The sequence below is a fragment of the Poeciliopsis prolifica genome, unplaced genomic scaffold, assembly GCF_027474105.1.
Source record: "Poeciliopsis prolifica strain line A6 unplaced genomic scaffold, Auburn_PproV2 SCAFFOLD007, whole genome shotgun sequence".
Classification (NCBI taxonomy): domain Eukaryota; kingdom Metazoa; phylum Chordata; class Actinopteri; order Cyprinodontiformes; family Poeciliidae; genus Poeciliopsis; species Poeciliopsis prolifica.
In genome coordinates this window covers 17,064,103-17,089,152 of record NW_026562382.1, presented here as the reverse complement: position 1 = coordinate 17,089,152, position 25,050 = coordinate 17,064,103, and the positions used below count along the sequence as shown (strand labels likewise).

The following is a 25,050-nucleotide window of genomic DNA, read 5'->3' as shown; positions in this document are numbered from 1 at the left end:
AAGAGATATAATCTCCAAAACGCAATTAATTATCACTTTGATTAATGTTGGCACAGTTTTATTTACTAAGCCTGCAGGAAGAAGACCCTGCATATTCATCTAAAGAAATTGGTGCCGTATTATTGTGGATTATGCCTCGATAGAAAGGGAATTAGATCAGCTTTACCCAACAAACAAAAGACAGGATTGAAATGCACTCTGCCATCTTAAATAATACTAAGGATTGCAAAAAGCTGTGGAGAAAAAGCCCTCATTTCAGATCCCAGTCCCTGAATTGAAATAAAAGAAGCGTAAATTCAGCATATTGTGGAGCAGCAAGCAGGCCTGTTTTGATTTGACATAGCACTGTGGCTCTTACACAAACAGGGTTTAATATCTTAAGAATGAGGTGAGGTAATATATGAAACTCTTGTCATCTAGGTATATAAAAACAGTGGCACACATTACTTCTCTATCCCTTGCTCTGCTTGGTCAGGGAGATGTAATCACTAGGACTTCAGGGATTATTGGGAAACGGGAAAGAAAGGTGGCCGTAGATTGGAATAGCCAGAGTCTAGGAGGAGACAAGAGCTTATCCACTCAGCTGCTAGGCTCACAAGAATGGACAGCTGATGCCAGTAACTCATGAATCAGAGAATGCAGCTGGTCTTTATGAATGACAAAAGAAAGGCCTAGAAAAAAGCAATTTAGCACCTTTTGTCATGCAATAAGGCAAACCTTTTTCTCTTTGGACAATGCTACTACTTCAGCAGTAGAGGTGGAAAGATGAAACAAATGCAAAGTGTAGCATAATCTCTTAATTTGTGCATTAAACTTAGGAGGATGTCTAAATATTAAGGCAGTCTTGAGACACTTGGTTTTGCTATTTGCTGTGTGTTTGCAATAAACTGGGACAGTCATAATTCATTTTATGTAAAACTTGTTCTGGTGTAATAAAAATATTTTTCCTTTTGCTAATGGCTGTCAGCATTTACTCCCTTCCTATATTGATGCTTCACGCTTGCAGAGAATATTTAGAAGCTAAATCCATCATGAATCCTTTAGGAAAGGATTTCATGGACTTTTGGCTCCTCTTAGTTGTGCTGCCATAAGGAGCTTTGTGAATCTGGTGAACATGGAGACCAGTGAATCCTCTGATTGAATTGTCACTCCCAGAGGAAGAGACAATAAAAGGGGTCAGTGGCTGACTTCAAAAACAGCACAGGAGCTGTGTTTCATGGCTGATGATTGGCTTGACCTAATCGTTGCCATTGCTGATCTCGGGGTTCTGGAGGCGAAGTGGGATGACGGCTCTTCTAAGACAACACTCTCAGGGCTTTCTCTTTTGATTTTTCTTCACCAACAGGGGAGGATACATCACCTAATGGCTTTTCCTGAGGAGCCTTCCCCTTAGTTTTCTAATTATAAATCCATGCCTATTCACCAAAAAGTTAAAAAACAAGACGTGTAATCAAAATAAACAATTTCTGCCTCATGTCTGTCTTTCTCATTGCTTTATTGAGTGTTATTATTCTGCTTTCTTCTTGTCGGCTCCAACCACTACAATATAATTGCATTTGGTTGCCCTAACAACTGCAGACAGTATATAGTTTTGAAATTTTTAAGTGTTGATTGCAAAGGAGGGGCAGTTTCCTCTACATTTATCAGCACCTAGAAAATGTGGGCAATGGTGGCGGCAGTGACAGAAATTTTTACTCTTTTAGATATTTTAAATGTATAAAAATACAATATTGTATGTGGGATATATTTGTCCCCCTCTTGTGTGTTCTGAAATTAAATATTTAACTTATTTTTTTTTCTTGTCTTTTTTTGGGTATGAGATGATGTGGCTGAAATTGTAGATTTAAATTAAATCTGAATATAGATTCAGATTTATTTTTATTTTAGAGCTCTTTTGCTCTATAATACCTGTTGTGTGCTGTATTTAGACTGACATATTTTATTTTGGGAATCTATTGTCCTAAAATTGAAGTTCATGCATCATATCTCATATCAAATGTTTTGTAAGTCATAATGTTAATAGAAATTGGTAAGAGTTCACAAAGAAATGGGGCATCAAAGTAAATGACGCATGAACAACAATTTAAATAGGTTTGCCATTTACTGTAATTACCTATATCACTGGTTCATACATTATACTGAACTCAGTAACATGCAAAAAAGGGACTAAGAGGATTTTTCTTTTAATTTCACACAATGATTATACAGCCTTTTACCATTTAATAAAACAAAAAAGAAAAAAATATAAAAAAATATACAAAAAAAACTATGCAATGATACTTTCAAAATAAATATTTGGAGGTATAACTGACAAAATAATCACCAAACAATATTTCTGGGTTGGAGTTGCTGTGTCTATAATTATGCTTTTGAATCTTCCTACCAACTTGTTGCAGGGCAGTTTATCTGGCAGGCCCCATATTGAAATAAATGTATCACTAATGTGTCTGGTTCTCAAGGGAATTGGCGCCAGTAGACTGGAGGTTTAGGGGGTAATGTAGCGTAACACTGTGTTATTGAGCTAAAGGACTGTCCTTTTTGCATTATGTACCATTTTTCTAAGATCTCAGCGTTCTGTTGGCTCATAAAGAAAATGTCTACATATTATGAAAATCATTCTCTAAAGGCTTTCTATCGAGACAGTTTTTTAATGTCTGTAAGATAATTAGTTCCTTTTGTTTCTTTTTCGAAGTGGTGTTCTTTAAGTGATGGATAAGAAAACTCTAAGGTTACATAGTGTTGTTTCTAAAATATTTAAGATTCGTAGCATACTATCATGTTAAAGATTAGTTTGAAATCATGTTTGTTTCTACTTCTCTATCTTGTCATGTGGAATTAAATTAAAAACACATTCACTATCATTTAAAATCAGCATAATTGACTGAGTACATGTTTAGCCAGTCATACTGTATAAATTTTGCTTGATTTTGTCAAACTTGCAAATCTTTTAAATATGACCCAAGTAAATACGACCCAAAGAAATTTGCCACATTTCTGCGGGCTTGTCCCAGCTGTTCTATCCACTGTTCAAGGAAACAGTTGCAACACATGTTATGCGTGTGTGTGTTTGATCTGTATTTGCCTAGAGAATTATAGTTATTCAATATAATTACATAGATACGCTTTTTAATTATTTTTTAAATACTTGTGTCTAAATATGATAGTTATATTATCACCAATGTCATTTGTATGCTCTCAGTTCTGTTGTCCCTCCCGATGTGGTTTAGCGGATTTGCATATGTTTGAGCATTTGTCTTTTGGCAAAACTATTAGTGCAAGCATTTTGTTGCCTATGCCTGAGTCCATAGCAGGACTCCAGCATGTCTCATTCCTGTCAGAAGTGATGCACTGGGAGGAGCACGCTACAGCTTTGTATTTGCTCTCACAACCCCCCATCTTAGCGACTAAGCTGCACTGACACATTTTCCCCTCTGTATTCCATCCAACTACGAATGTTGTGAAGGACTACGTCCCAGCTTGTCACCTTAAGAACCAAAGAAAAAGAGCATATTTTATAAACTTAACATGCCTACTGTCATGGAGTCAGTTTGACATTTAAGTATTAAAATCTACATTATTCCCCTGCTGGTGCAGCAGGAAAGGAAAGTATAGCTAAGGCAAAAGCTAATTCACAGCAGACACAGAGGAACACTGAGTTAACTATAGGAGGACTCCAGCTGAGTATGTTATTCTGTAATCAGAATCACAAGTGTCATTCAACTCACAAGAAAGGAGGCGCTGGACTTGAATGTAAATCAGCAAGAATTGTTTGAAAGGCCTTTTATACATTGACTCAATATGCAGTGTTTTTGAGAAACTTGCCTACACTAACCACAGAGAGTGAAATGATAATACAATTATAATAACAAATATCTTATGCTTAAGTTTGAATCAAATATACATCCTCAATGATATATTTATACATTTTGCTTAGTAATTGGAGGCATTATTCACCCTTTTTTGTGATTATAAGCAGTATCTAGTTTTGTTTTGGTTAGATATTTAACCACTCTTCCTATTAAATTGACAGTTTTTTTATGAATTTGAATTGAACTAAGCTTGGCCACCCTCAAAGGCTGATATTTGTTTGCTTCATCTTTTCCTGAAGCAGTCTTGAAGTCTGTTTGGTTTTATTGTCCTGTTGCAACACCCTGTCCGTCCAACTTTCTAAACTGACCTAAACTGCAAAGAACATTGGTTTGGGTGTTTAGAAACAGCAAAGGAATCATTCAGAAACTGGGCATCCTAATCTATTATTAATAGTGTCGTGAATTTAATATTAACCTAGGAAGAAGCCTCAGTTCCAAACACCACACCAAAAATTTAGCAGAAATGTGCAGTTTCATTCACACGTTTTTACTCTCAAGTATTAAAATCTACATTATTCCCCTGCTGGTGCAGCAGGCAAGAAAGGCATAGCTAAGGCAAAAGGAAATTCACAGCAGACTTATATTAATGTAAACATGAGCATGAACTTTGCGGTAATGGCTCACAGGCAAAAAAATAAGAATTTTTGTTGGAATACTTTTTATGTTAAAACTCCTTAACTCTCACCTTGATACTTTGTCATTTTTATACAGAAAAAGTGGTTATTTTTCCTATTTTGAACCTGCATCACCATAGTGTTATTACACATTAATTCTAAAATCAATGCATCATAGGTTGTGTTAACATTTAGCTTTTACACTTAATAGAAAGTTCACCTGTTTAAGAAGCAAATACTCCTAGTTAGTGTAACACTGCATATTAAAAAGTGTGCTGAAATATTTGTGTATGCTTTTTAAAAAACAAAGCATTTAAGTAGTTTCTGGCTCTTTAAATAATTGCTGTAGCAGTAATGGACTTTAAGATTTTTACATTCAGACCTTCACTGTCATGTGCTGCTGCAGATTTAAATTTATTTAGTTTTTATGGTACGGGAATGATCTGAACCAATTCTTCAACAGGTTTGATCATTCTCTCACCCCTCCCCCAGCTCTATCTCTCCTTCTGCAATCCCCTTCATCTTCAACAACTGCCTGTTTTTCTTCCCTGGACTTCACACCTCTCCGCTCTCAGCCTTCACCCTCCCATTCCACTTCAGAGGACTCCCTCCTGCACCACTACCCTGTCCCTTACAACCCTTCAGGTGAAGAACGAACTGTGAAAGATCAAGGTGCAAAAGGCCGAAGGGCTGGATGGCATCAGCTAACACTTCCTGAGGCTTGGCATAGATCAACTATGTGGTACCATGGGATACATGTTCAACGTGGCCCCAAGGCTAGGGAAAGTACCACACTGGTGGAAGACCTCCTGTGTGGTACTAGGGTTGATTTTAGGGACTTCTTCAGCTACAGCCCGGAAGCACTGAAATATTACCTGACGTTGGTCCTCAATCATCCTGGGGAGGCCTTAATGGTATGTGCTACAGTCTGGCCACCTGCCTGGCATCAGAGTGGATGATGCCATCCTCTGTCTCCTCCACTGAGCTCTCACTCACCCAGAAGCTCTGTGAGGACCATGTTTCATGATGTTCCCAGTGATGTTAGTACTGTCAGCCTCGAGTGTCAGGAGTGGACCACCACCTGTCACAGTGAATATTCTATTCTATTCTATTTATGTATATTTCAACATAATCGTCATGAGCCTGAACATGCCAAGACATGAAAACATGAGCATCCTCTTTTTCTCATTATTATATTTTTTTTTATTTATAGTGAAATTTCAGGAAGACTGAAATAAATGGCTGAAAATATGAAATGGTATATCTCTTTCATTCTCAGACTGGATGGTACACAAACTTTGTATGAGTGTTATTATGAGGTAAATAGAAGCAAATCCCAACAAACATTGGATTTAATCATAAACCACTTAGCAATCAAATCTCATATAAAATACAACCAACACAATCAGGAATCAGCAGGATTCCCTGCTGAGGAAAGCTGGCCTGCTGGGCTCAGATGCACATGTCACCAAACAGTCAAGGGCATAGCCAAGTTACTCAGTCTCAACATCATTTACACCAGCAGCAAAAGCACAATAAATATTCATCAAGAGTCTCAGCGTCAACATGAGGTCTGTCTGTAATTCGCCTTCACAGTGAGAAAGTATAATAGAATGTGCAGCAAACCTCACAAAATAAACAAACTGTCTAAACAACAGATCAATCACAGTTTTGCTTTATTTTCCATTAGACCACAAAAAAGCATGAATTCACATTTGTGATACATTGATGTTGAAGTACTGACACCCCTGAACCATTTGAGTAAAGTTCCAAACTTTAAAATAATCAGTTGGGGTGTTGTATTATTATTAACCAACACAAAGTGGTCAATAATTGTAAAAAGGAAAGAAAAAACTAAACATATTGTTTTACTGTTAATTTAAAAAAAAAAAAAAATCTGACATACAAATATATACATTTCCTTTCAATAGCACCAATCTTTGCTGAAATAACAGCAAGTCACAGCTTAGCATATCCCAAAAAAGGTTTTGCCCAATGACTTCTTTAAAAAAAGAAAAGCTCAAGCTCATTATGACTGAATGGGAATCATCTATGAACAGATATTCTCAAGTCCTGCCACATATTGTCAATTGAAGTTTAGCACAATATGTTTTTTGACTGATTAATATTATTTGAATTAAGATATCATTTTGTACTTCTCTAAGTTTATGGTTGCTAGGTGTGAAATGTGAACCTCTGCCACATGTTCAAGTGTCCTCTGCCTTTAAAATTTCCTCTAATAAGGTCTTGTTAGGCTCAATTTATCATCCAATCAACACTGACCTGCTTTGCTGTTGTTCCTAAAATGAATTATTATATACATGCTAGCCTGTGAGAAGGTTCTCAATATTAATTGCGTAGCTCTTGTCCAATTGTTAAGTTGAGTTTTTTGCATAATCTTTTTTTTTCACTTTTTTTTAAAGCTAAGCTTTGCTAAATTGTCCTGCAGGGTCCAATTCTTATTAGTAGACTTATTATTGATTCTTTGCTGTGCAGTGAAACCAGAATGTCATGAGTGTTAATGCCTGACTCTATTCCACTGCTCAGTGAAATGAAACAGAGAGTTTCACCTGGAAATACAAAGGAAAGAATGCTAAGCATTTACAGCAACCAAAGAGTTATTACCAAAAAGGAAATGGGTTCCAAAGGATTTTGCAGGTGTTGATTGATTTGGCTTTTATTCTGTCCCCTAACATGAAAACTGTAATATTGATCATTTGTAATATTCTACATAATTCATAATGAAATTATGTGCTAGTCAAAAATATGATTTGAAAAGTATACTTATATTCTTTTATACAATAATCTAACTTTAACGTAAAGGTTAAACAGCCGAAAATCAATAAAATAAGCTTAAAGCAGGTGGACCCACCGCCAAAAATTACCAAAGGATGATGTTATCACATACAGAATGCTGAACTCAGGGATTGGTGTGTAACATAATACAAACCCAAGACAATTGTAACAATATTGTAATCTTTACTGTAAGCCCATAAAATATTTTTTTTTTGGGGGGGGGATTTCTCAAGAGAGAAGAAGAAAGGAGAAACATTGTCTGAGACACGTAGTTCTGAAACCTAACTGTCTGATTTCCTGTCTTGAGATTTAGATACGCTGTGGCATATTAAACCTCAACTGTAGAGCTGCTCATAACAAAACTTGTAATACAAAAACTAAAATTATGGCACTATTAAAGTAGATGTAGTAACTTTTCCCATAGTTCTGACAGGCATTACCTTAATGAGCACATGCATTCACCAGGACGCCCATTCCTTCTAACAACTGCTCTGTCTTTAAATTAGCAAATCATGCAGTACTTAAGTTCTTTTTCTCATCAGTTTTCTTTGAAAAACTACTAGCAATGTTTCTTTGTTGTTACTTACACTATGTCATCATTGATGATTCATAATTCCATTTCTGTTTTCGAGTGACATGGCTTCAAAGCTTAGAGTTAAGAAAGATTGAGAAACCATGCAATCCAGAAGAAGATTCAAAATCTTGGATTATTAAAATTAAGAACGGAAGAGTGGCTTTAGTGCTTACATCACTCTTAGTTGGCAGTAGTCTCTAATTTTTGGTCTTTAAAGAATTATGGCATTATTTAATTGTATTTTATTGGAAAATTAATTTCAATAAAGAAACCCAAGGAAAGCGCACAATCCAAATATTTTATATTTTTTTACTGGGAAGATGTTCAGTTTAAATTCTGTAGCAGGCTGGTTAATTGTTTCAATTAATCAAATCAAAAATAAAATAGTATTTATTGACATGTTAATGTTAAAGACTCGTCATCTGTAAAGCACCTTATTCTGTATTACTCTGCAAGTGTTTGCCATATAGAAACTGTGTATTTATTTATCTTTTTTTAAAACAAATATGGACAAATACAGAAAAAACAACTTTTTGGCTGAGTACAGTATTCCAAATGCCAGGTATGTAAAGGTCAGACAAGAGAATAATTATTTTAAAGAGTTCTTGCTGTTAGGACCACTGTGCCTTTTAAAGACACAGCACAGAAAGGCTGAGAGAGGGAACAGTACTTTGCATGCAGTGAAATAGGGCTGTGTTGGTAGAAAACTTTGCTTATCTGCCCACAATTTGGCTGTTGACTTTGTTGCCAGGAAACTGTGAAAACCATCTGAAACATAAGTTGGCTCTTTCTTTGTAATAATTTGTGCGATTACAAATGTAAAACTGATCCACAGATTTCGCCCCTTAAGATAAAATGCAACATATTGTTGCAAACCCCTCAAGATGTAACTTTAAAACGTATGAATTCTGTAACCATATACCAAAACATAATTTAGATAATATAATAAAAAATAAACTGACACTTCAGGAAGCAGGAATCTTTTACCTTCACATCAAAGGTTGGCAAAACACACATACCTACGACACATAAAAAGAAACAGTTGGTCTCATTATGCTTCATGTTAATTTCTTCCCACTCGCCCAGGAGCTTATAAGTACCCAAATCTCTGTAGATGACCCTACTCTGCACTTGGCGGTTAAAATTCTAGTTATTTTTTTTAATGTTATTTTGTAAATGTCCTCCTCATGAAGCTAGTATTATTTTGGTTCACAGCATAACTTAATTATTACTTCCTGGTTATTTTAACTTCACATTAATCCTATCTTGGAAGATGTTTGGCTCTCAAGTGAATAAGAAATGCATGTTGTATCAATGCTTTAAATGAACTCACATTTATAAATTTACTGAGAGTTAGGACTCAAAACTTTAAGCTGAATGAAAGGAAACACTTCTTAGTGTATCAAACTGAGCTGTAATTAAAGCTTCATTTAGTTATGTTAGGAGTTTTCACAAAATGGCAGAAAACGATTTCTGCTGAGGGCTTCTGTCTTTTTTGTGATATTTAGTTTATATTTTGCTTATATTATTCAATATTATATATTTCACTTTAAATATAAAGTGGAGGATGCAGTGATCTAAAACTAACTGAAGAAATGTTCTCTCAAATTGATTTACACTTCTTGTGTAGAAAGCCTAAAAAAAACTAACATGATTGCTAGAAATGTATGCAGCCTCCACAAAATACTAGCCTACTATGACCCATCAAATTCAGAGTTCAGAAGAAAATGTGCAAGATTAATCTTTCAGAAGCATTTTATATTTAGAATGCTCTCAAATCTGGTTTGCACTTATGTAAAGCGTGAAAAAGAACTGTGAGTTTGATTACCTTAGATCTGATGGGGAGCCAGAGAAGAGTAATGATATGTTTGAAGTTGCGGTGTCAAGCAGTGATGTGTGAGTTGGTATTTGGAAAACATCTGAAACATGACCGGTGTAAGGCCACATTGTAAAAGGCATTGCGGTAACATTTGTGATCCCTCTTGTGATGTCAAATAAAATGTCAGATATTCTTTCTGCTGCCTGTGATCGCAGCCAAATGTTCTAAGAAGTTGAGAGTTTAATACACACACACACACAAATACATTTATTGGTTGAATCGCAGGCTGTCAATGTGAAAATGACATCTCTTTATAAGTTAATCATAGTTTAGATGCTTCTTTTTTTCTGCTAAATCCTTCAAAGGAAACCTTATTTTTATAAAGTTAAAGTGCTGCTGAAGTCCCTGCATGCATACAGGAAGCAAAGTCTGGGCTTGAAATGACTTTAGCACCTTACAGTCAAACAAAGGACAAACAAACTATCTTATCTCTTTGACTTTGAGGAACTGAAGTATAGTACAGTAGTTTGGAACGTAATACAGGGATTCTGTCCACCTCAGCTGTTAAGAGGCCATCTGTATACCCCTGCATGACAGATCAGCGCCACTGAATATTCATGCATCATCCCTCCCCTTATCACATTAGATTAGAACCCATGTGGCGAGAAACCAGAAAAAAAGAGGCTGACAGGACTGTTTTGCCGTCACAGACCCTTAGAGCTGCGTGTTAAATAGCACATTTGCCAAATGGACACTTAGGTGAATGATGGGTTGTTCTGTGAAGACTAGCCTTTTTCCTTCTTCTTCTTTCATTCTTTCTACTTTTCCATAGACTTTAGAATTCTGTGTTAAATTTTAATGTAACATTTTATATATAATTTCTTGTAAAACTGCTAATACCCCGACAATCATGTCCCCATTTTTTCACACAACAGCAGTGTTTTTACTGGGGCTTTGTGTGACAGCCTTAAAGAGTCAAATATTTGTAGCACCACCATTTTCATCCATTTGCAGCTGAAGAATTGTAGGGTATCTCCCGACTAGCCAGAAGGTCTTGTCATCATTTTGGAAATGAATTCAAATCTGGACATCCTACAACAAAAATATGTTTTCATCTAACATATTTGATTGTAATTTTGGCTGTAAATGTACGGTCATTGTCCTGCAAGAAGTTGAACCTGTTTTACAATTGAAATGGTAAAACAGATTATGTGTTTTTTTTCTCTACTTATGCTGTTTACATGTAGCCTGTTTACATGTAGCCTGGCACATTTATTTTTGATCTCATCTGACCAGAACCTTTCACATGCTGCCGCTGTGTCCTCCGCATGGCTTATGGCAAACTGCCAATGGATTTCTTTTTGTCACTTGGCAATTAAGACCAGATTTGTGAAGCGCACAGCTAATAATTGCCCTGTCAACACATTCTCCCACCTGAGCTCTGGATTGGTTTCTATTTACTCATTAGATGCCTTTTCAAAGTAAATGGATACACTGGATTGATTTTGGGGGGTACTAGAGTAAAGGGGCCAGAAACAAATGCATGCATTTTTCAGATTTTTTAAAAATATTTTATTTTCCTTCCATTTGATTTATTACATGCCCCAACAAAATATGTTGAACTGTGAGATTGTAAAAGGACAAATGATGTGAATACTTTTGCAGTATATATATTCCTTATTGTGATAAAGTATACAGGTTTCAAGATGTGCAGTTGTTGGTAAAGCCTAAATGTTCACAACAAAGTCATAAAGGGATGTTTTGAACTATTTTTGGAAAGTACCAGTTCCCTTCATTCAAGAAACATAAAAATCTAATGGACAAGGCTACCTACAGCTGAAATAACTAAATGGGGCATAAAAGCAGTGCAAGTCTTTTGTGCTTCCCTTGCTGTAGCCAAGGTACTTTCATTAGTCAGTCACCATTTCTTGGCAATTGAACAGTTGGAAGGAGATAATGATATAAGTCATTATTGCATCAGTCCAGAGATACACTTCCATGACCACATCTTTCTTCTGTAAAACCCTCAACAGGCTGTGACCCTTCTTTTTGTCAGCCACATTAATTGGGTAGTTTTACCTTTTTAGATAGAGGTGGGTTCCACTGATAGATAATGTTCACAAAATTCAAAATTAGTGTAGTATGGGTGTAAGAACGTTAAGGAATAGTTTTATCTTTCACCTGATGGATAATAAATCTTCCCATTAGCTGCCCACAATAACTAATCCGTAATTGATGTCATTGTCATCAAGGTGGAAATATGGCTTTTTGCAGTGCAAGTGTGCTGGTCAGCTGTGTTTTATGTGCTTCTGGAGCTTACACATGAACGAGGGTCACTTATCTATGTGCCTCATGAATCCCTAAACAGCTGCTCTCCGCTGTTCGCCTGGCTGGCAGTGGCAGTCAGGTAGTTTGTTATCGGATTTTAACCAAATGCGGCTGCAGAGCAATGTGGGAAAACATCTGTTGTGTGTGGAGAACAATGCTGTGAAGTATAAATATATTTGCATATGCGCAGGTTCTTCTTCCTCATGTAGAAGAGGTCTTGAGGTACAAGCAGGTTGACAAAAAAATTGTTTACTTGCAAATAAAACAAATGATGGTGAATCTTTTTCAGTCGACTGGTGTGCACTCCTAATTTTGCCTAATGGTAAAACCGGAATTTTTCTCTTGATGTAGACATGATTAATTGTTGTTCTGGTTTCTCTTTTTTCTGCTTCAGGTGCACAGGAGGTGGTGATCAGATGTCCCCTCAATCACATACAGTGTATTGGGACAAGAAAATGTATTCATTTCAACAAGCTCTGCAATGGGGCCAGAGACTGTGAGGACGGGTACGACGAAGGAGTTCACTGTCGAGGTAAGAGAAGCTTTCATGTTCATTATTCTTGCCTTGGGTTGAGAATGCATGAAATAAAAGTTTTCATTATCACAGCAATTAATCAGATTGTGTTCATCTTATTTGGATTATTAACATTGTATAATTTATTGCACCCATTAAAATTAGAATTAATTTTTAAAACATGTATTTGTGGAAAGTGTTTAACTTTCATATCTAGTTAATGTTCCCTAAAACACTATTGCATATTTTAGCAAGGCACATTCCAGATATGTGCTTTTCTTTGTGTAAATTAATAGTTAATTTTTACCCACAGTTAGAAGCTGTTTGTTTTGCTGTTTAATACACTTTCATCAGCTACTTAACGAATGACAGGGAACAGCTTATTTCATGCTACAGTGTTTTGAGTTGGCATTTTTCCCCTTTTGCTGTGGAGCTGGTTGCCAGGGTGATTTCTTGTCATCCCTCCTGTCAGAGCAGGCGAGAGAAGCAGCAGGATGGCAGCGCCAGGTGTTGTGCTGTACACAAGTTTTTGTTGTGGCTCACTTTTTGTGCAAATACACCAAGCTGTTACGGACACCTGGTTTCTATGAGGAGGCAATATTTGCCCTGCTATCGCTGAGGTCCTGGCACAACAAAAGCACCCGTCAGACATAAACTGCAGCCTGTCTTCACCCTGTAAGACAGTTAAAGTCAAGCTGGAATGAGTCTGTATATGATTCAGAGGTGCAAAGAGGTGTCAGTGTCTGAGTCACTGTCCTGAAGGAAGAAAAAACTATTTAAGTATTTGCCTCTCTCTCTTTTTTTTTTTTTACATTGCCGTTAACTTAATCTTGCTAAAGTCTGCAGGTTTTGGGATAATGGAAGGTATTTGGTGCTGAAGATACATATCTTTTGTTTGTTTCTCAGTATCACTTCAGAGATATGCAATGTTGTAGGAATAAGAGTTGCATTGAGCAAGTAGTTGATTTCTGATTTCCAGTTCTTTTATAAAGCTGATTTGCCACTAACAGTCTGTATTTATTCCATTTTTTGCACGAGTCTCTTGTAATTCATAAGTTCTTATGTAATCCGGAAAAGGGAATAAATAAAGGATGTATTGTATTGTCAGAATCAAATGCAACCTTTTTATTGATTCTGACAATACAGAATCAATACATCTGTTGATTAATATAATCAATTTCACATAATTGTTTTAAGAGGACATGTTTCTTGCAATAGTTTCACTTATTTCCAAGTCCAAAGGGAACTGTCTTGAAACATTATAACTTTAGTATAAATGGTTTGGGTGTACACTCACAATAATATTATTACTGTAGAATATTGGAAAACTCAGTCTTAAGACACAGTAGACATACAGCTAAAATTTTATTGGATTAGTAAAGAACATGCTTTATAGTTGTAATAAAAATATTTTTTATTCATTTGGAAATATTTCCATTTCTTCCTCCGTGTAGACATGAGTCGTCAGCATAGAAAAGTTTGAAATCTGCAAAATTTACACTTCTCATTTTATGTCAATACTTAATGAATTAGTCTTGTATAGTAGAAATGTATTACCCCATTTGTTCAGTTTCCATATTTTACTCCATGATCTTCGTTATGATTTAACATTGTAATAATCTAAGCTTCTTCATAAGTTCCCTGAGCAAGAATTACAGTTTAGGACAGAGACACATCAAACTCAATGAAGCAGGAGAAATTGAGGTCACCAGAGAGAAGTCGAAGGCAACCAGCTGGTTCTCTTAAAAACTTTCCCTCCCTTTTTTGCCCACCTCTTATGAATATACATGCTGAGCATCCCACGAGGCCTTGAAATGAAGGTACCCATATGGAAAACCATCAAACTCTTTTTGCTCACCTTCAGGTGACTCATTTTTAATCGTATGCTACTGGCTGCGCTGTGGGAGCTCTGAAGTCTCTGCTTCTTGCATTGAAGAAGACAAACGTCAGTCCTAAATAAATAGCAGTTGGTCAGTTAGCAAGCTTCTTGTTATATCACAAGAGCTGTCCCAAAAGGCGAAAACAAACAAATTGATTTCAAATTTTTATGATAAAAACAATGTTATTAAAACAGATTACTCATTGGTTGGAGTGACAGTGTTATTCCAATGCTGTCACATGCAGTGCACTTGCTCAACCAAGCTCTGGGCGAGAACTGACCTACGTCTGAACTTTGAAAACTGATTCCAAGGTTTTGCAGTAACATTTGATGACATGAGAAAGAAAAATGGTTTAATAAAACGAGCCCAATTTATCTGGATTCAAAACTTATATTATCACATTACAAGGAAATACTACTTCTTTTTTAAAGTTTTGAGAATAGTTGACAAAACAAACCACATAAATTAAGTAATCAAATGCAAATGATGGATAATTTTAAATGTTGCATACAAGTAATGCACTTTCACACAGGTGCCACAAAATGCATTTGAGGTTTGAATGAAAAGATCTGTGCTGTTACATAGTTCTTGAATTTTAAAATAATTAATTGAAATAGTGAAGGTTATTCAAGTTTTCATTTGCAAGTATAAAAAACTCATAGTAGTTAGACCAGTGCCAATTACTGACTGAAATGTAATCTATTTAACATTTTATCCCAGTAATTTCCTTCCCCATAATGTCCTTCATTAGGTTTTATGGCTCAAATAAAGGGCATTTCAAATAATTACAACCTGGGGTTTTTTACACCTACATCAGATTTTTCTTGTATCCATTTTCTTTTCCTCCATGTGCCCAACAGAACATAACATTCCAGGATACAAACACATTTTGGCAAGGAAACATTGCGATGCATTCCCATTCAATGCAATGTATCTTTTTTGTAAGATACATTGCAAATAATAGTATGATGCTTATTGTACTATTCTTTTATACTTTCATTAAAATGATTTACTAGAATATTTGTTTCTCCTAATTCAGTGAATATACACTTTGTTACCAGTTGTGTTGTGGTCTCCCAATGTTGACAGTGTTTCATTGAATTGTATTGCACCTTGAAAAATAAAACCATTGAACCAAGTGCATTAAAATTCAATATGAAATCAATAAAATAGGAAACAAAATATAACTAAAATACAAGTTATAGTTTTTTGGCAAAACATTTGAATAAATGAAGAAAGCACAATCTCAGAATGCATCCAATAGGGAATGTCCGATACCATACACAACAGACAACAGCTGTCCAATTGCTGGATTTATGGTTTTAATTTCTTTGTCTTCTCCATTCCCCCTCTCCTCCATTTTCTTGACTTTTTTATTGTGCATGTTGCATTTTAGTACTGTTTTGTGTTGTGCTAAGGACATGTTTAGTGTGCAATTATTTGTTGGGGTTATAGATGAAATCATGTATGTCAAATGTCAAGAAACCTCCTGCAGTCTGGGATGCAGGTTTTTGCTGCAACAGTATGTAATGTTACACTCACTGATCTTGTCACAGCTCAGCTGGAATATTTCTGAATTATGTTTTTAAGGCTGTATTGGTTTCATTTTTTTACATAATATGCTGAAGTCTTCCAGTAAAAGCATTCTTATTCTCCCAAATCTAAATCATGTGCTACTTACAGCCCACTGCAATTTGTCCACAGCCTAATAGCTATATTATATCCTCTTGTGTTTATCTGGAAGTAGTCCAGTTATATCACTAAAATCTGTTATGTTTTCACTTATTATAATTATCCATTCTTCACTAAGTAAACTAATGCACCAAACATTTTGTGTTGTTCAGTTTGTCACTCACAATTCATCCCAATTGTTTGTCTTGCATCATGGTTGCCATGCCACTAGCTTTATGAGTTTTTTTTTTTTTCTATCATTTCTCTGGAATCTAAATAATTCCCCTCATGGCCGTAACTCTGATGTTTTAGGTTGCAAGAATTTATTAACAAAAGAAATGCTTAGGAGGGCTATTGTCAGGAATGTTATAAATCATGAAGTGTTTATGTCTTCATGTTATTATGTTTTTATTATTCATTTATTTGATTTTCACAAGGTCACACAGTTAACATGCTATATACATTGCCATTTATAGGCATGGTTAACTTGCAATGCTCATCCCGGGAAGGGCCTTTAAGTAAACAATTGTTAAAATATCGTTAAACATGCCTAAGAAAAGGCAATATAGCACAGTAGATTAGTTGAGATCACATATCTGACTCTTTTTAGGTTTATTTATATGAACTAGGAAGTTCATATAAATGTTCCCACTAAGAATCCAGTTAGAGCAAAGAACTGAAAAAGTAGACTGTCCAGATAATGTCTTTCTCAGAGGCACTTATCAATCAATCAAATGCTGACGCTAACCAAAACAACAAACTCTAGTCTGAAAAAATGTGGGTCTTGGTGCAGTTGAAGTGAACATATGCATTCAGCTTGAATGCATATGTAGATTCAAGTGGAGTAGAGACCACTCCAAAAGCAGGAAGCAAACACAAGGTAAACACTTGGTAAATACAACCAATACAATAGTGGAAGGAAAAATGGCCCTTGATCTTTTATGAAATACAAAGAAAAAAATCCTACAACTGCCAAGTATAAATTTGAAAATGGGATTGTTGGATTGCAGGATTTTTTAAATGAGTCAAGGTGAAGACTGCCTTTCTCCAAGAAAACCACACCATGCTAATCGCTAATGCAGTCTGTTTAAAATTAACATTTTTATCCTTTTTTTTTTTTTAATAAAAGAACAGCAAAATTCAATTTCTCTCAAATATTTTCAGGTGGGAAATTATCTTATACTTTATTTTCAGCTCTTAGCTTCACTTCTGAGCATATAATTATAAAAATGCAAAATTTTCACTGAGTGACAAATAATAAAAATTTTCAAACATGCATGTAGGTACAGTTCAAGTAGCTCATGTTTCTGAAGTGAAAAAAAATTATGAAGACCTTTTTGATTTTTGTATCAACTAAGCATGTTGGGAATATATAATCTCTGAACAAAAGCGCAATGCACATAAAAACAATATCAAGAACATGATGTAGTTCAGAACATGTTTAATTTCAACTGACATTTAAACAACACATTAACAAACTAAGCTCGACCCCCAAATCTCATTGATCATTAACAAGCTGATATGGTAATAGCTCATGAGTACTTGACATTTATGCTGCAAAATTGCCCCATTCCTTGATTGTGAAGTGTGGAGACAAAGTACAGTTAGGGAGCAGGTCAATGAGAAATAAAAAGTAGTTTCATGCTCTATTTAGATTGTAGTCTAAGAAGAGTAAGGCCTTTGAAACCCTTTCAGACAACAAATCCTAACCCTCTTCATTCCACCACTGTTGACTGAAATGGACTTCTTTTCAGATACATTGTTCTGTGAAACTGATCATGTATGTGCTGGATTTTACATTCCTTGTGAAGGACCTACTTCACTGCTCACAGTGGAGCTACAGTCGCCACAGTTATTGCTGCAGAGTATGATTCCATTACACCTCTCTATGGGCTCTGATTTTGAGGTTTTCACCCCAGTGAAGAAATGTGTTGAAATGTTTCAAATATAAAAACTGAATAACAAGAGTACAAAACTTACAAGTTTTTCTCTATCAAGCCTTGATTCTGGTGAATACATTTAAGATTTGGATAAGTGAAAAAACTAAATGCCTCATAAACCTAGTAACTCATGCTAGTATTTGCATTTATAACTGCCATAAAGTATTTGTAGTTACTTTCAAAGAATTTTTTACATTGCTGTGGAGAAATTTTTGCCTTATGCTTCGAATGGACTTGGTTTAATTCACACTGGGAGCTTTTTCAAGTCTGAACACAAGAATCTAAATTTTGATTAAACATCTGACTTTGACTATGTCTCTATAAAACCATTGTGTCAGGAGGATTTACTGGTTTGCTTTGGATTCTTACATTCTATTTTTGGTTTTTACCTCAAAAATCTCCTGTGGATGCCATTTTCATCCATTTTCTTTCTAATTGTTGAATGATGCACTCTGACCTTATCTAAGCAAAGTGATGTCTGTCAAGCTTTAAATGTTGGTCTTGGTTCTTTTGTAATGTCCTGGAGGATTAGCAGATGCACTCAGAGTCATTTTGAATGCCCGGGCCCATCTGTGATGATTCACCATGGCTTCGCTTTTTAACTGATTGTAGATAATGTCTCTCTATGTGGCTTGCTGGATTTCCAAAGACTGATGGATACCAATGACTTTATTTCACTTCAGCTTTTGAATTTCTTTAGGTTGTGGGATCTTGCTTCTTTTTAAGGATATTTCAGCAACTTAAATGTCTCAGAAAGTTGTTTTTTTTTTCTCAAGTTTTTTCTTGATTCTACTTTTTTGAGCCTCTGAGTGAGAAGTGAAATTTAAACATCATGGTACAAAGGAGGAAATTATAGTTTAACATTGGTCTAGATTGAATGAGATAGACAATTTACCTAAATACTGTAAATGGAATTCTGATTTTAAAACAACCTTTTGTTAGGTGATCTTTAAGTAATATTATAATAAATAACTTGACCGCTCAGCTTGTTTAAATTTGAAACAAATTTCCAAAATGTTACTTACTTTTGAAAGACTTAGAGAAAATAGTTTTTATTCATGTGGGGTCCACTTCTGTTTTTATCATTCCTGTCTCAGCTGGGGTCCATTAAAGGAAAGCCTGGTCTTTATTTTCATTGTTATGCTGATGATTGCAAGATTTATCTCCCCCAGAATTGTATTAATAGTTATTTCTCCAGCCAATCTCTGTTAAATGTCTTGATGATATTAACACCTGGATGGATTCAACTTTATTTATGTTTTTATGATGATAAAACTTATTTGGTTTCGCTCTAGTTCTACAACTTGCTCTCTTCCTGTGATCCTTGGCTGTCTTGAGTCATGTCTTAAGCAAACTGTGATAAATCTGGGGATAGTCTTAAACTTAAGTTAAATAAGCAGGTCTGTTTTGTTTTATATTTCAGGAAAGCAGAGAGCTTTACTGAGTAAATTTCAGTATATATTTTAGTAATCTATGTTTCAGTAATATATATATATATATATATATATATATATATATATATATATATATATGTATAGAGAGAGAGAGAGAGAGAGAGAGAGAGAGAGAGAGAGAGAGACAGAGAGAGAGCAGAGACCTAGACCTAACCCTGTTGTAACCTTGGGAAAATACCTTTATTACAACCTGATTTGCTCATTGTTATGCACTTTATGGGGTCAGTCAGGTCTCCCTTTCTTGTCTGTAGCTTGTTTAGAATGCTGAGGCTCGGTTCTTAACAACAATCCATGGGTTTGAAAACAGTTCACTGGTTTTATCCCCCTTTGACAAGCTCCCCATGTTTAATTGAATATGTTTTAAAATAATCTTGTTGACTTAGAGACCTAAATGGAATTGCACCCCTATATCTCTCTGAACTACTACCTAATGTTCCTTCCTTGGTACTCTGATCATCTGATCAGCTGCTTTTGCTTGTCCTGAAAACTAAGATGAAGATCAGACGAGATCAAGATTTATTATCTGTGGCTCCTGAAGTGTGGGATAATCTGCCTTCCAACATTAGATAGATTTTTTGCTTCCCATTTTAAAATTTTTGTTAAAAACAACTCTGTTTTCACTGGCTTTCACTAATTGCATGAGCTGCATATTCTCCTGATACTTTTAATTAACTTGTGTTTTTGTTTTTTATTTTTATTTTGTTTGATGTTATGATGTCTGGAATAAAATTGGTTGACTGTTTTTAATTTGCTATACAAATAAATTTTACATCAACATTACTTGCTACTTGTTAATTATCATAGACCCATACTTTATTTCTTTTTATCAATATTTACCATAATTTTTCTTAGTTAACATTATGTTTGCAAAATAACTCATAAATATTCATACCTGTTTTTTTTTGCACTTGGCTCATGAAAAATAAATAAGGTCAACTATCCATCATCTCTCCTGTTTTGTCCCATTTAGACTAAGTTGAAGAGGCGACCCTGAGATGTTTTTTTTTTTTCATCTGTAGAGAAGAGATAGGACATATTGGATAACAGATTTTGAGAATGGAGGTGATAGGAGAAATGAAAAAAATGACAGAAGATTCATGGATGCAGTAAAAGGAGGACATGTAAGAGGTTAGTGTGAAAATAAAGATGCTCAGGATAAGGTGAGATTTGAGGAAAGGATCTGCCATGCAGACCTCAAAAAGGAGCAGCTGATAGAAGAAGATACACCATTCCCACCCCCTTGTTTCCGAACAAGTCAATTATCTCACTTGATTAACTTTTCATTATAGCAATCCAAACAAACAGTTTTCTCCTGCTTGAAGGGGCTAGTGATAAGTGATGCTCCTGTTGTAAAATGACTGCGCATGAATACAGCTTAAAATAAATACTGAGATTTTCTTCGTCTTGCAGTAGGTTAAAAGTGGTCAGCCAGCCTTGTACTGTAACATATTAGCATATTTATTAAATTTTTGCTCCTGTAATGGATGGAACATTTGCCGTAAGTGGTCAAAGTGATTGTTTTCTCCTCCACTGTGCCACACTGCTTCTTTATTGTATTACGTCACCATGCTGCAGCCACTTTACCAAAGAATATGAGGTAGCAATTCTCTACAGTGGTGTGTTCACTGTTTCCATATTTCTTACAGATGAATCTGTTGATTTGTTTTGTGTTTTGGCAGAATTTATCAAAGTCTATCTTGTTGCAATCTCACCCCTTTTTTAACTCCGTATCAGACAATGTGTTGCTGTTTGAGTCTTTTCAGGCCTTGTGGTGTCACTGCCTGTGATCGACTTTGACACAGACCCAACAACACACTAAATCAACAAGAGCAGACACTGGCAATCAATATTTCATGCATCTTACTTTGTTCTTGCACAGTCTGGCAAGATATTGTCACTCATATCATTACTCTTTCTAATATGAGGAAACAATCTTGTGTCATCAAATCCCATTACAGGGGATTTTCTTCCTCCGGAGTGGGTAGAATTAAAATTTCATTGTTTGCTGGCAGATTCTGACACCCACACCCATGACGTTGCTTCCAATTTTTCAGGGCATGTCAGAAGCCTGGCTGTGCACCAGGTTTTAAATCTCTTATCAAATTGGACTGTGGAGGATTACCAACATTTACTGTCATGTTTGCCTTCTAGTTTGAGCTCCAGACTTACATTTTTCATATGAATATCTATATCTCTCAAGTTTAGGGTTTGTACTGCTATTTGTATGGAAAGCATCATGTCAAAGCTGACATCCTCAAGCTTTTTAGATAACTTTCTAAATGCCTGTCAATAAATTGTGTCACTCCAATCGCGCAGACACTTTATTCTCTGTGCAGACTTTCTAAAAGTTCAAACTCAAGAGATTATTTGCCCCATTTTCACTGCTGTGGAATGAGACCTGTCAATCATGCCACCCAGTATAATATCAACTCCAGCTACAGACCTGGAAATTGGTTCAACTCTTCACTTATGCTTGAAAAAAAATTAACAAAGATTCTTTGAACTGGCATTTGGTCTACCTTCTGTGTTTGGCTTGCATTTGAATTTGGTTCCACATCAAATATAGACCTTGACTGTGGAGGGAAGCTAGACTGTGGAGTAAGGCTATTCAAAGACAAAGGCCATGGCCATCCCTAAAGGGAAGCTAGAACTAGGCCAGATGGGGCAATCTGACTGTTAGCCTTGGAGCACTGTTTTCTTGTTCATGGTGAGACTTCTTGTTATTACTGGCAAAGGAACAAAGCAGCTTTCTGAATTTATATTCTGCCATCTGTGTGGCTGAATGTTGAAGATCTGAGAGTATTATGCTGTGTGAGTGATCTATGCTGCCATGATGTCCTTGCTTTTAAACTATGATCTAAACTAAAATCTATATTTAGGTCACGAAACTTCAATAGTACTGCAACTTACTGTTAACAGAATTGAGCTGTACATTCTCCACTGGTGTGGGTCATTGTTACCCATGTAATTTTGTGATTATTGTACAAAATCTCAAATGTATGTCTAGAGAGGAAGATTTCTGGTCTTGGAAGAATAGAAGCTTTTGCAAGTCCTGTGGTTGACTTGTGTTTGTTGACTTTGGAGACCGTGAGCTTAAACTGTGTTTTCAGTTTATGAAAAATTTCTACAATTCATTCAGGCTTATAGACATAGATTTATGGTGGGATATTGTGAATATTGGTGTCTTCTGTAACTCTGGCTGTAAGTTCAGCATGCAATTATTATTGTTATTTAAATAAGAAATAATGTTTCTTTACTGGTGTTACCACTGGCATTGTCAACTTAATTATGCAAATGTGAGTACAGGTGCCTGTCTCTGATTGGTTCCCTCCCAGAGGTGGTCGCAGACTTTCTTCCATCCATCCTGAGCTTATCTCAACCGGCCACAGTCTGTTAACATCTTGTAAAAGTTCTTGGAGTTGTTGGAGTGAACTGCTGTTTTCTCATGTTTTTCTTAATTAGGGAGGTAAGTTTTTGTCTTTTGGTTTATTTACTTTTAATTAGTTAAGTTAGTTAATATTCAGAAAGCTTCCTTTTGTTTGTTGTTTTCGGCATTGTAGCTCACTCTGAAGCCATATGCTTGTTGTAACATCTCAATCAAAAATACATCTTTTTAAAATAAATGACATTATAAAATGTGTCGACTGTTTGGGATCTGAAGAGGACGAATCCTTCATGTTATGATCTAACCACCCATAGATGGATCTCAACAGCTGGGGATCATATTACAGGTCACAGTGCCAGATGTGTAGAAAGATATTGCAGAGGCATTAGTAACTTAAATCAGCATCCATTGTTAAGAAAGACACAATATTGTAAAGAGAGCAGGGAATGAAAGAGCCTTCCCTTCCAAAAAACACTACATTCTTTTCTTTCTAGATATTGTGAATAATTTGTTACAAAAGACTTCGTTAAGGTACAAAAATCTATGTTTATAGCAGATGATAAAAATAAATCAGAAAAGATAATGACAGTAATCAATCAGTCAATCAATCCTATTTATTTAGACACAATTGTGGTCCATAAAAAAACAAACAAAAAAACAAGAACAGACAAATCAAAAACAAGAACATCCATCCATCCATTTTCTAACATCTTTGTCCCCTAGTGGGGTCTGGTGCCTATGTCCAGCTAACGTTCTGGGTGAAAGGGCGGTGTAAAACAAGAACAATAAAAATAAAATAATCATCCACTGCTATATAAACTAAGGCACCAGTGATTCCACAAACTACAGAAGAATCTCACTGAGCTTTGAACAGGATCGGTCAAAGTGTGAATGATGCTGTTTACGAAGTCTGTCAACCAACACATACATTTGTACATAAAGCTTTGAAGCACAGCAGCACAAGTTGGTACATTGGCATTTACAAACGTCTGACCGGCAGTACTCCATCGCAGCACCCCAAGCATCATTCTCAAGCCATCACAGGAGTAAAACTTCCTGAATAATGCTTTTAAAAGAATACTTGTTGTCATACCACCACCTGGAGAGGCCCTTCTTTTCATAAATAACAAAAGCTGGACTGACAGAAATGTCACATGAACATGACTTCTTAACACCATTTAGTCAGTGGAGAAGAAATGTGTTGCTTTATGGTGCTGTGGCAGGCAGTTTTAACACATAGTAGAAACATGACAAAATAATGATAGTCAGTAATTTCACTAATTTTACTAATATTGCTGGCTATAGATTATTAGTGGATACAGAGTACACTAAAGCCAGACTGATTTTGCATTGTAATTTTGCAAGAGTTCATTTTAAGGAACGAACAATAAAATCTATTACACTTACAATGTGGAGCCTGACTTTCATAGAATCGAAACTCAGACTATTTGTAGTCTGAGTTTTTGTTTATTGTTTATGTTTACTTTTACATAGTATTTTTGGTGTATTGTAACTAACATATATCATATTGGTTTTAGATCCGAATCATTCTAAACATACTCCCCCTATAGATTCTGAAGTATGTTACCTTACAAATCTTCATTTTAATATTACACTTAGTACTTGCCACTTATTGGACTTTAGTCATTTCTTAATTACAATTATTGTCTTTGAAGTTCCATGGGGCCTCCTAAAAACATGTATGCAAAGATTTTCTTTAACCTTTTAACCGTTCTACTTAATACACTTAAGGCAATAAGACTATACAGTGAACAATCTCATACAAGCTTATTTTTTACAGTTCTAGTTGTTTAAGAACTAGTTGTTGGATTATTGCATAACAGATAATGCCTGGTATAAAAATGCATTTGTTTTCTTGTAGTCATTTTCTAACTTGTATGTTTTCTTATTTTCCCATTTTGAAGAGAAATTGGCCTTTATCACATTATTTGCATTCTTGAAGTAAATAGAAAGTCATAAGTCAATAACTAAATTAAAGTATGAAGAACAAATGTTTCCTCTACATTAATTTTATCGTAGACCATGAAATAAATGGTCTACTATTAGATCATTAATAATCTTTTACCAATGATGTGGTCAATGACAATAGATCAATGAAATATCTTCATTGATATCTCCTTTGAAGGATGTGACCTTTCGAAAAACAAAAAGTTTTCTTAAAGAACTTAATGCTTACTGTCTCACA

General features: G+C 35.4%; 1 protein-coding gene across 1 annotated transcript in view; it reads left to right on the top strand.

The window, feature by feature from the left end:
* The window catches only part of lrp1bb (low density lipoprotein receptor-related protein 1Bb), a 282,327-nt gene that overhangs the window by 88,398 nt on the left and 168,879 nt on the right, over positions 1 to 25,050 (top strand). Inside the window, exon 3 of the mRNA XM_055031925.1 lies at positions 12,395 to 12,532. Coding sequence (XP_054887900.1) covers positions 12,395 to 12,532 — 138 coding nt within the window. The remainder of the gene's footprint in view (positions 1 to 12,394; positions 12,533 to 25,050) is intronic.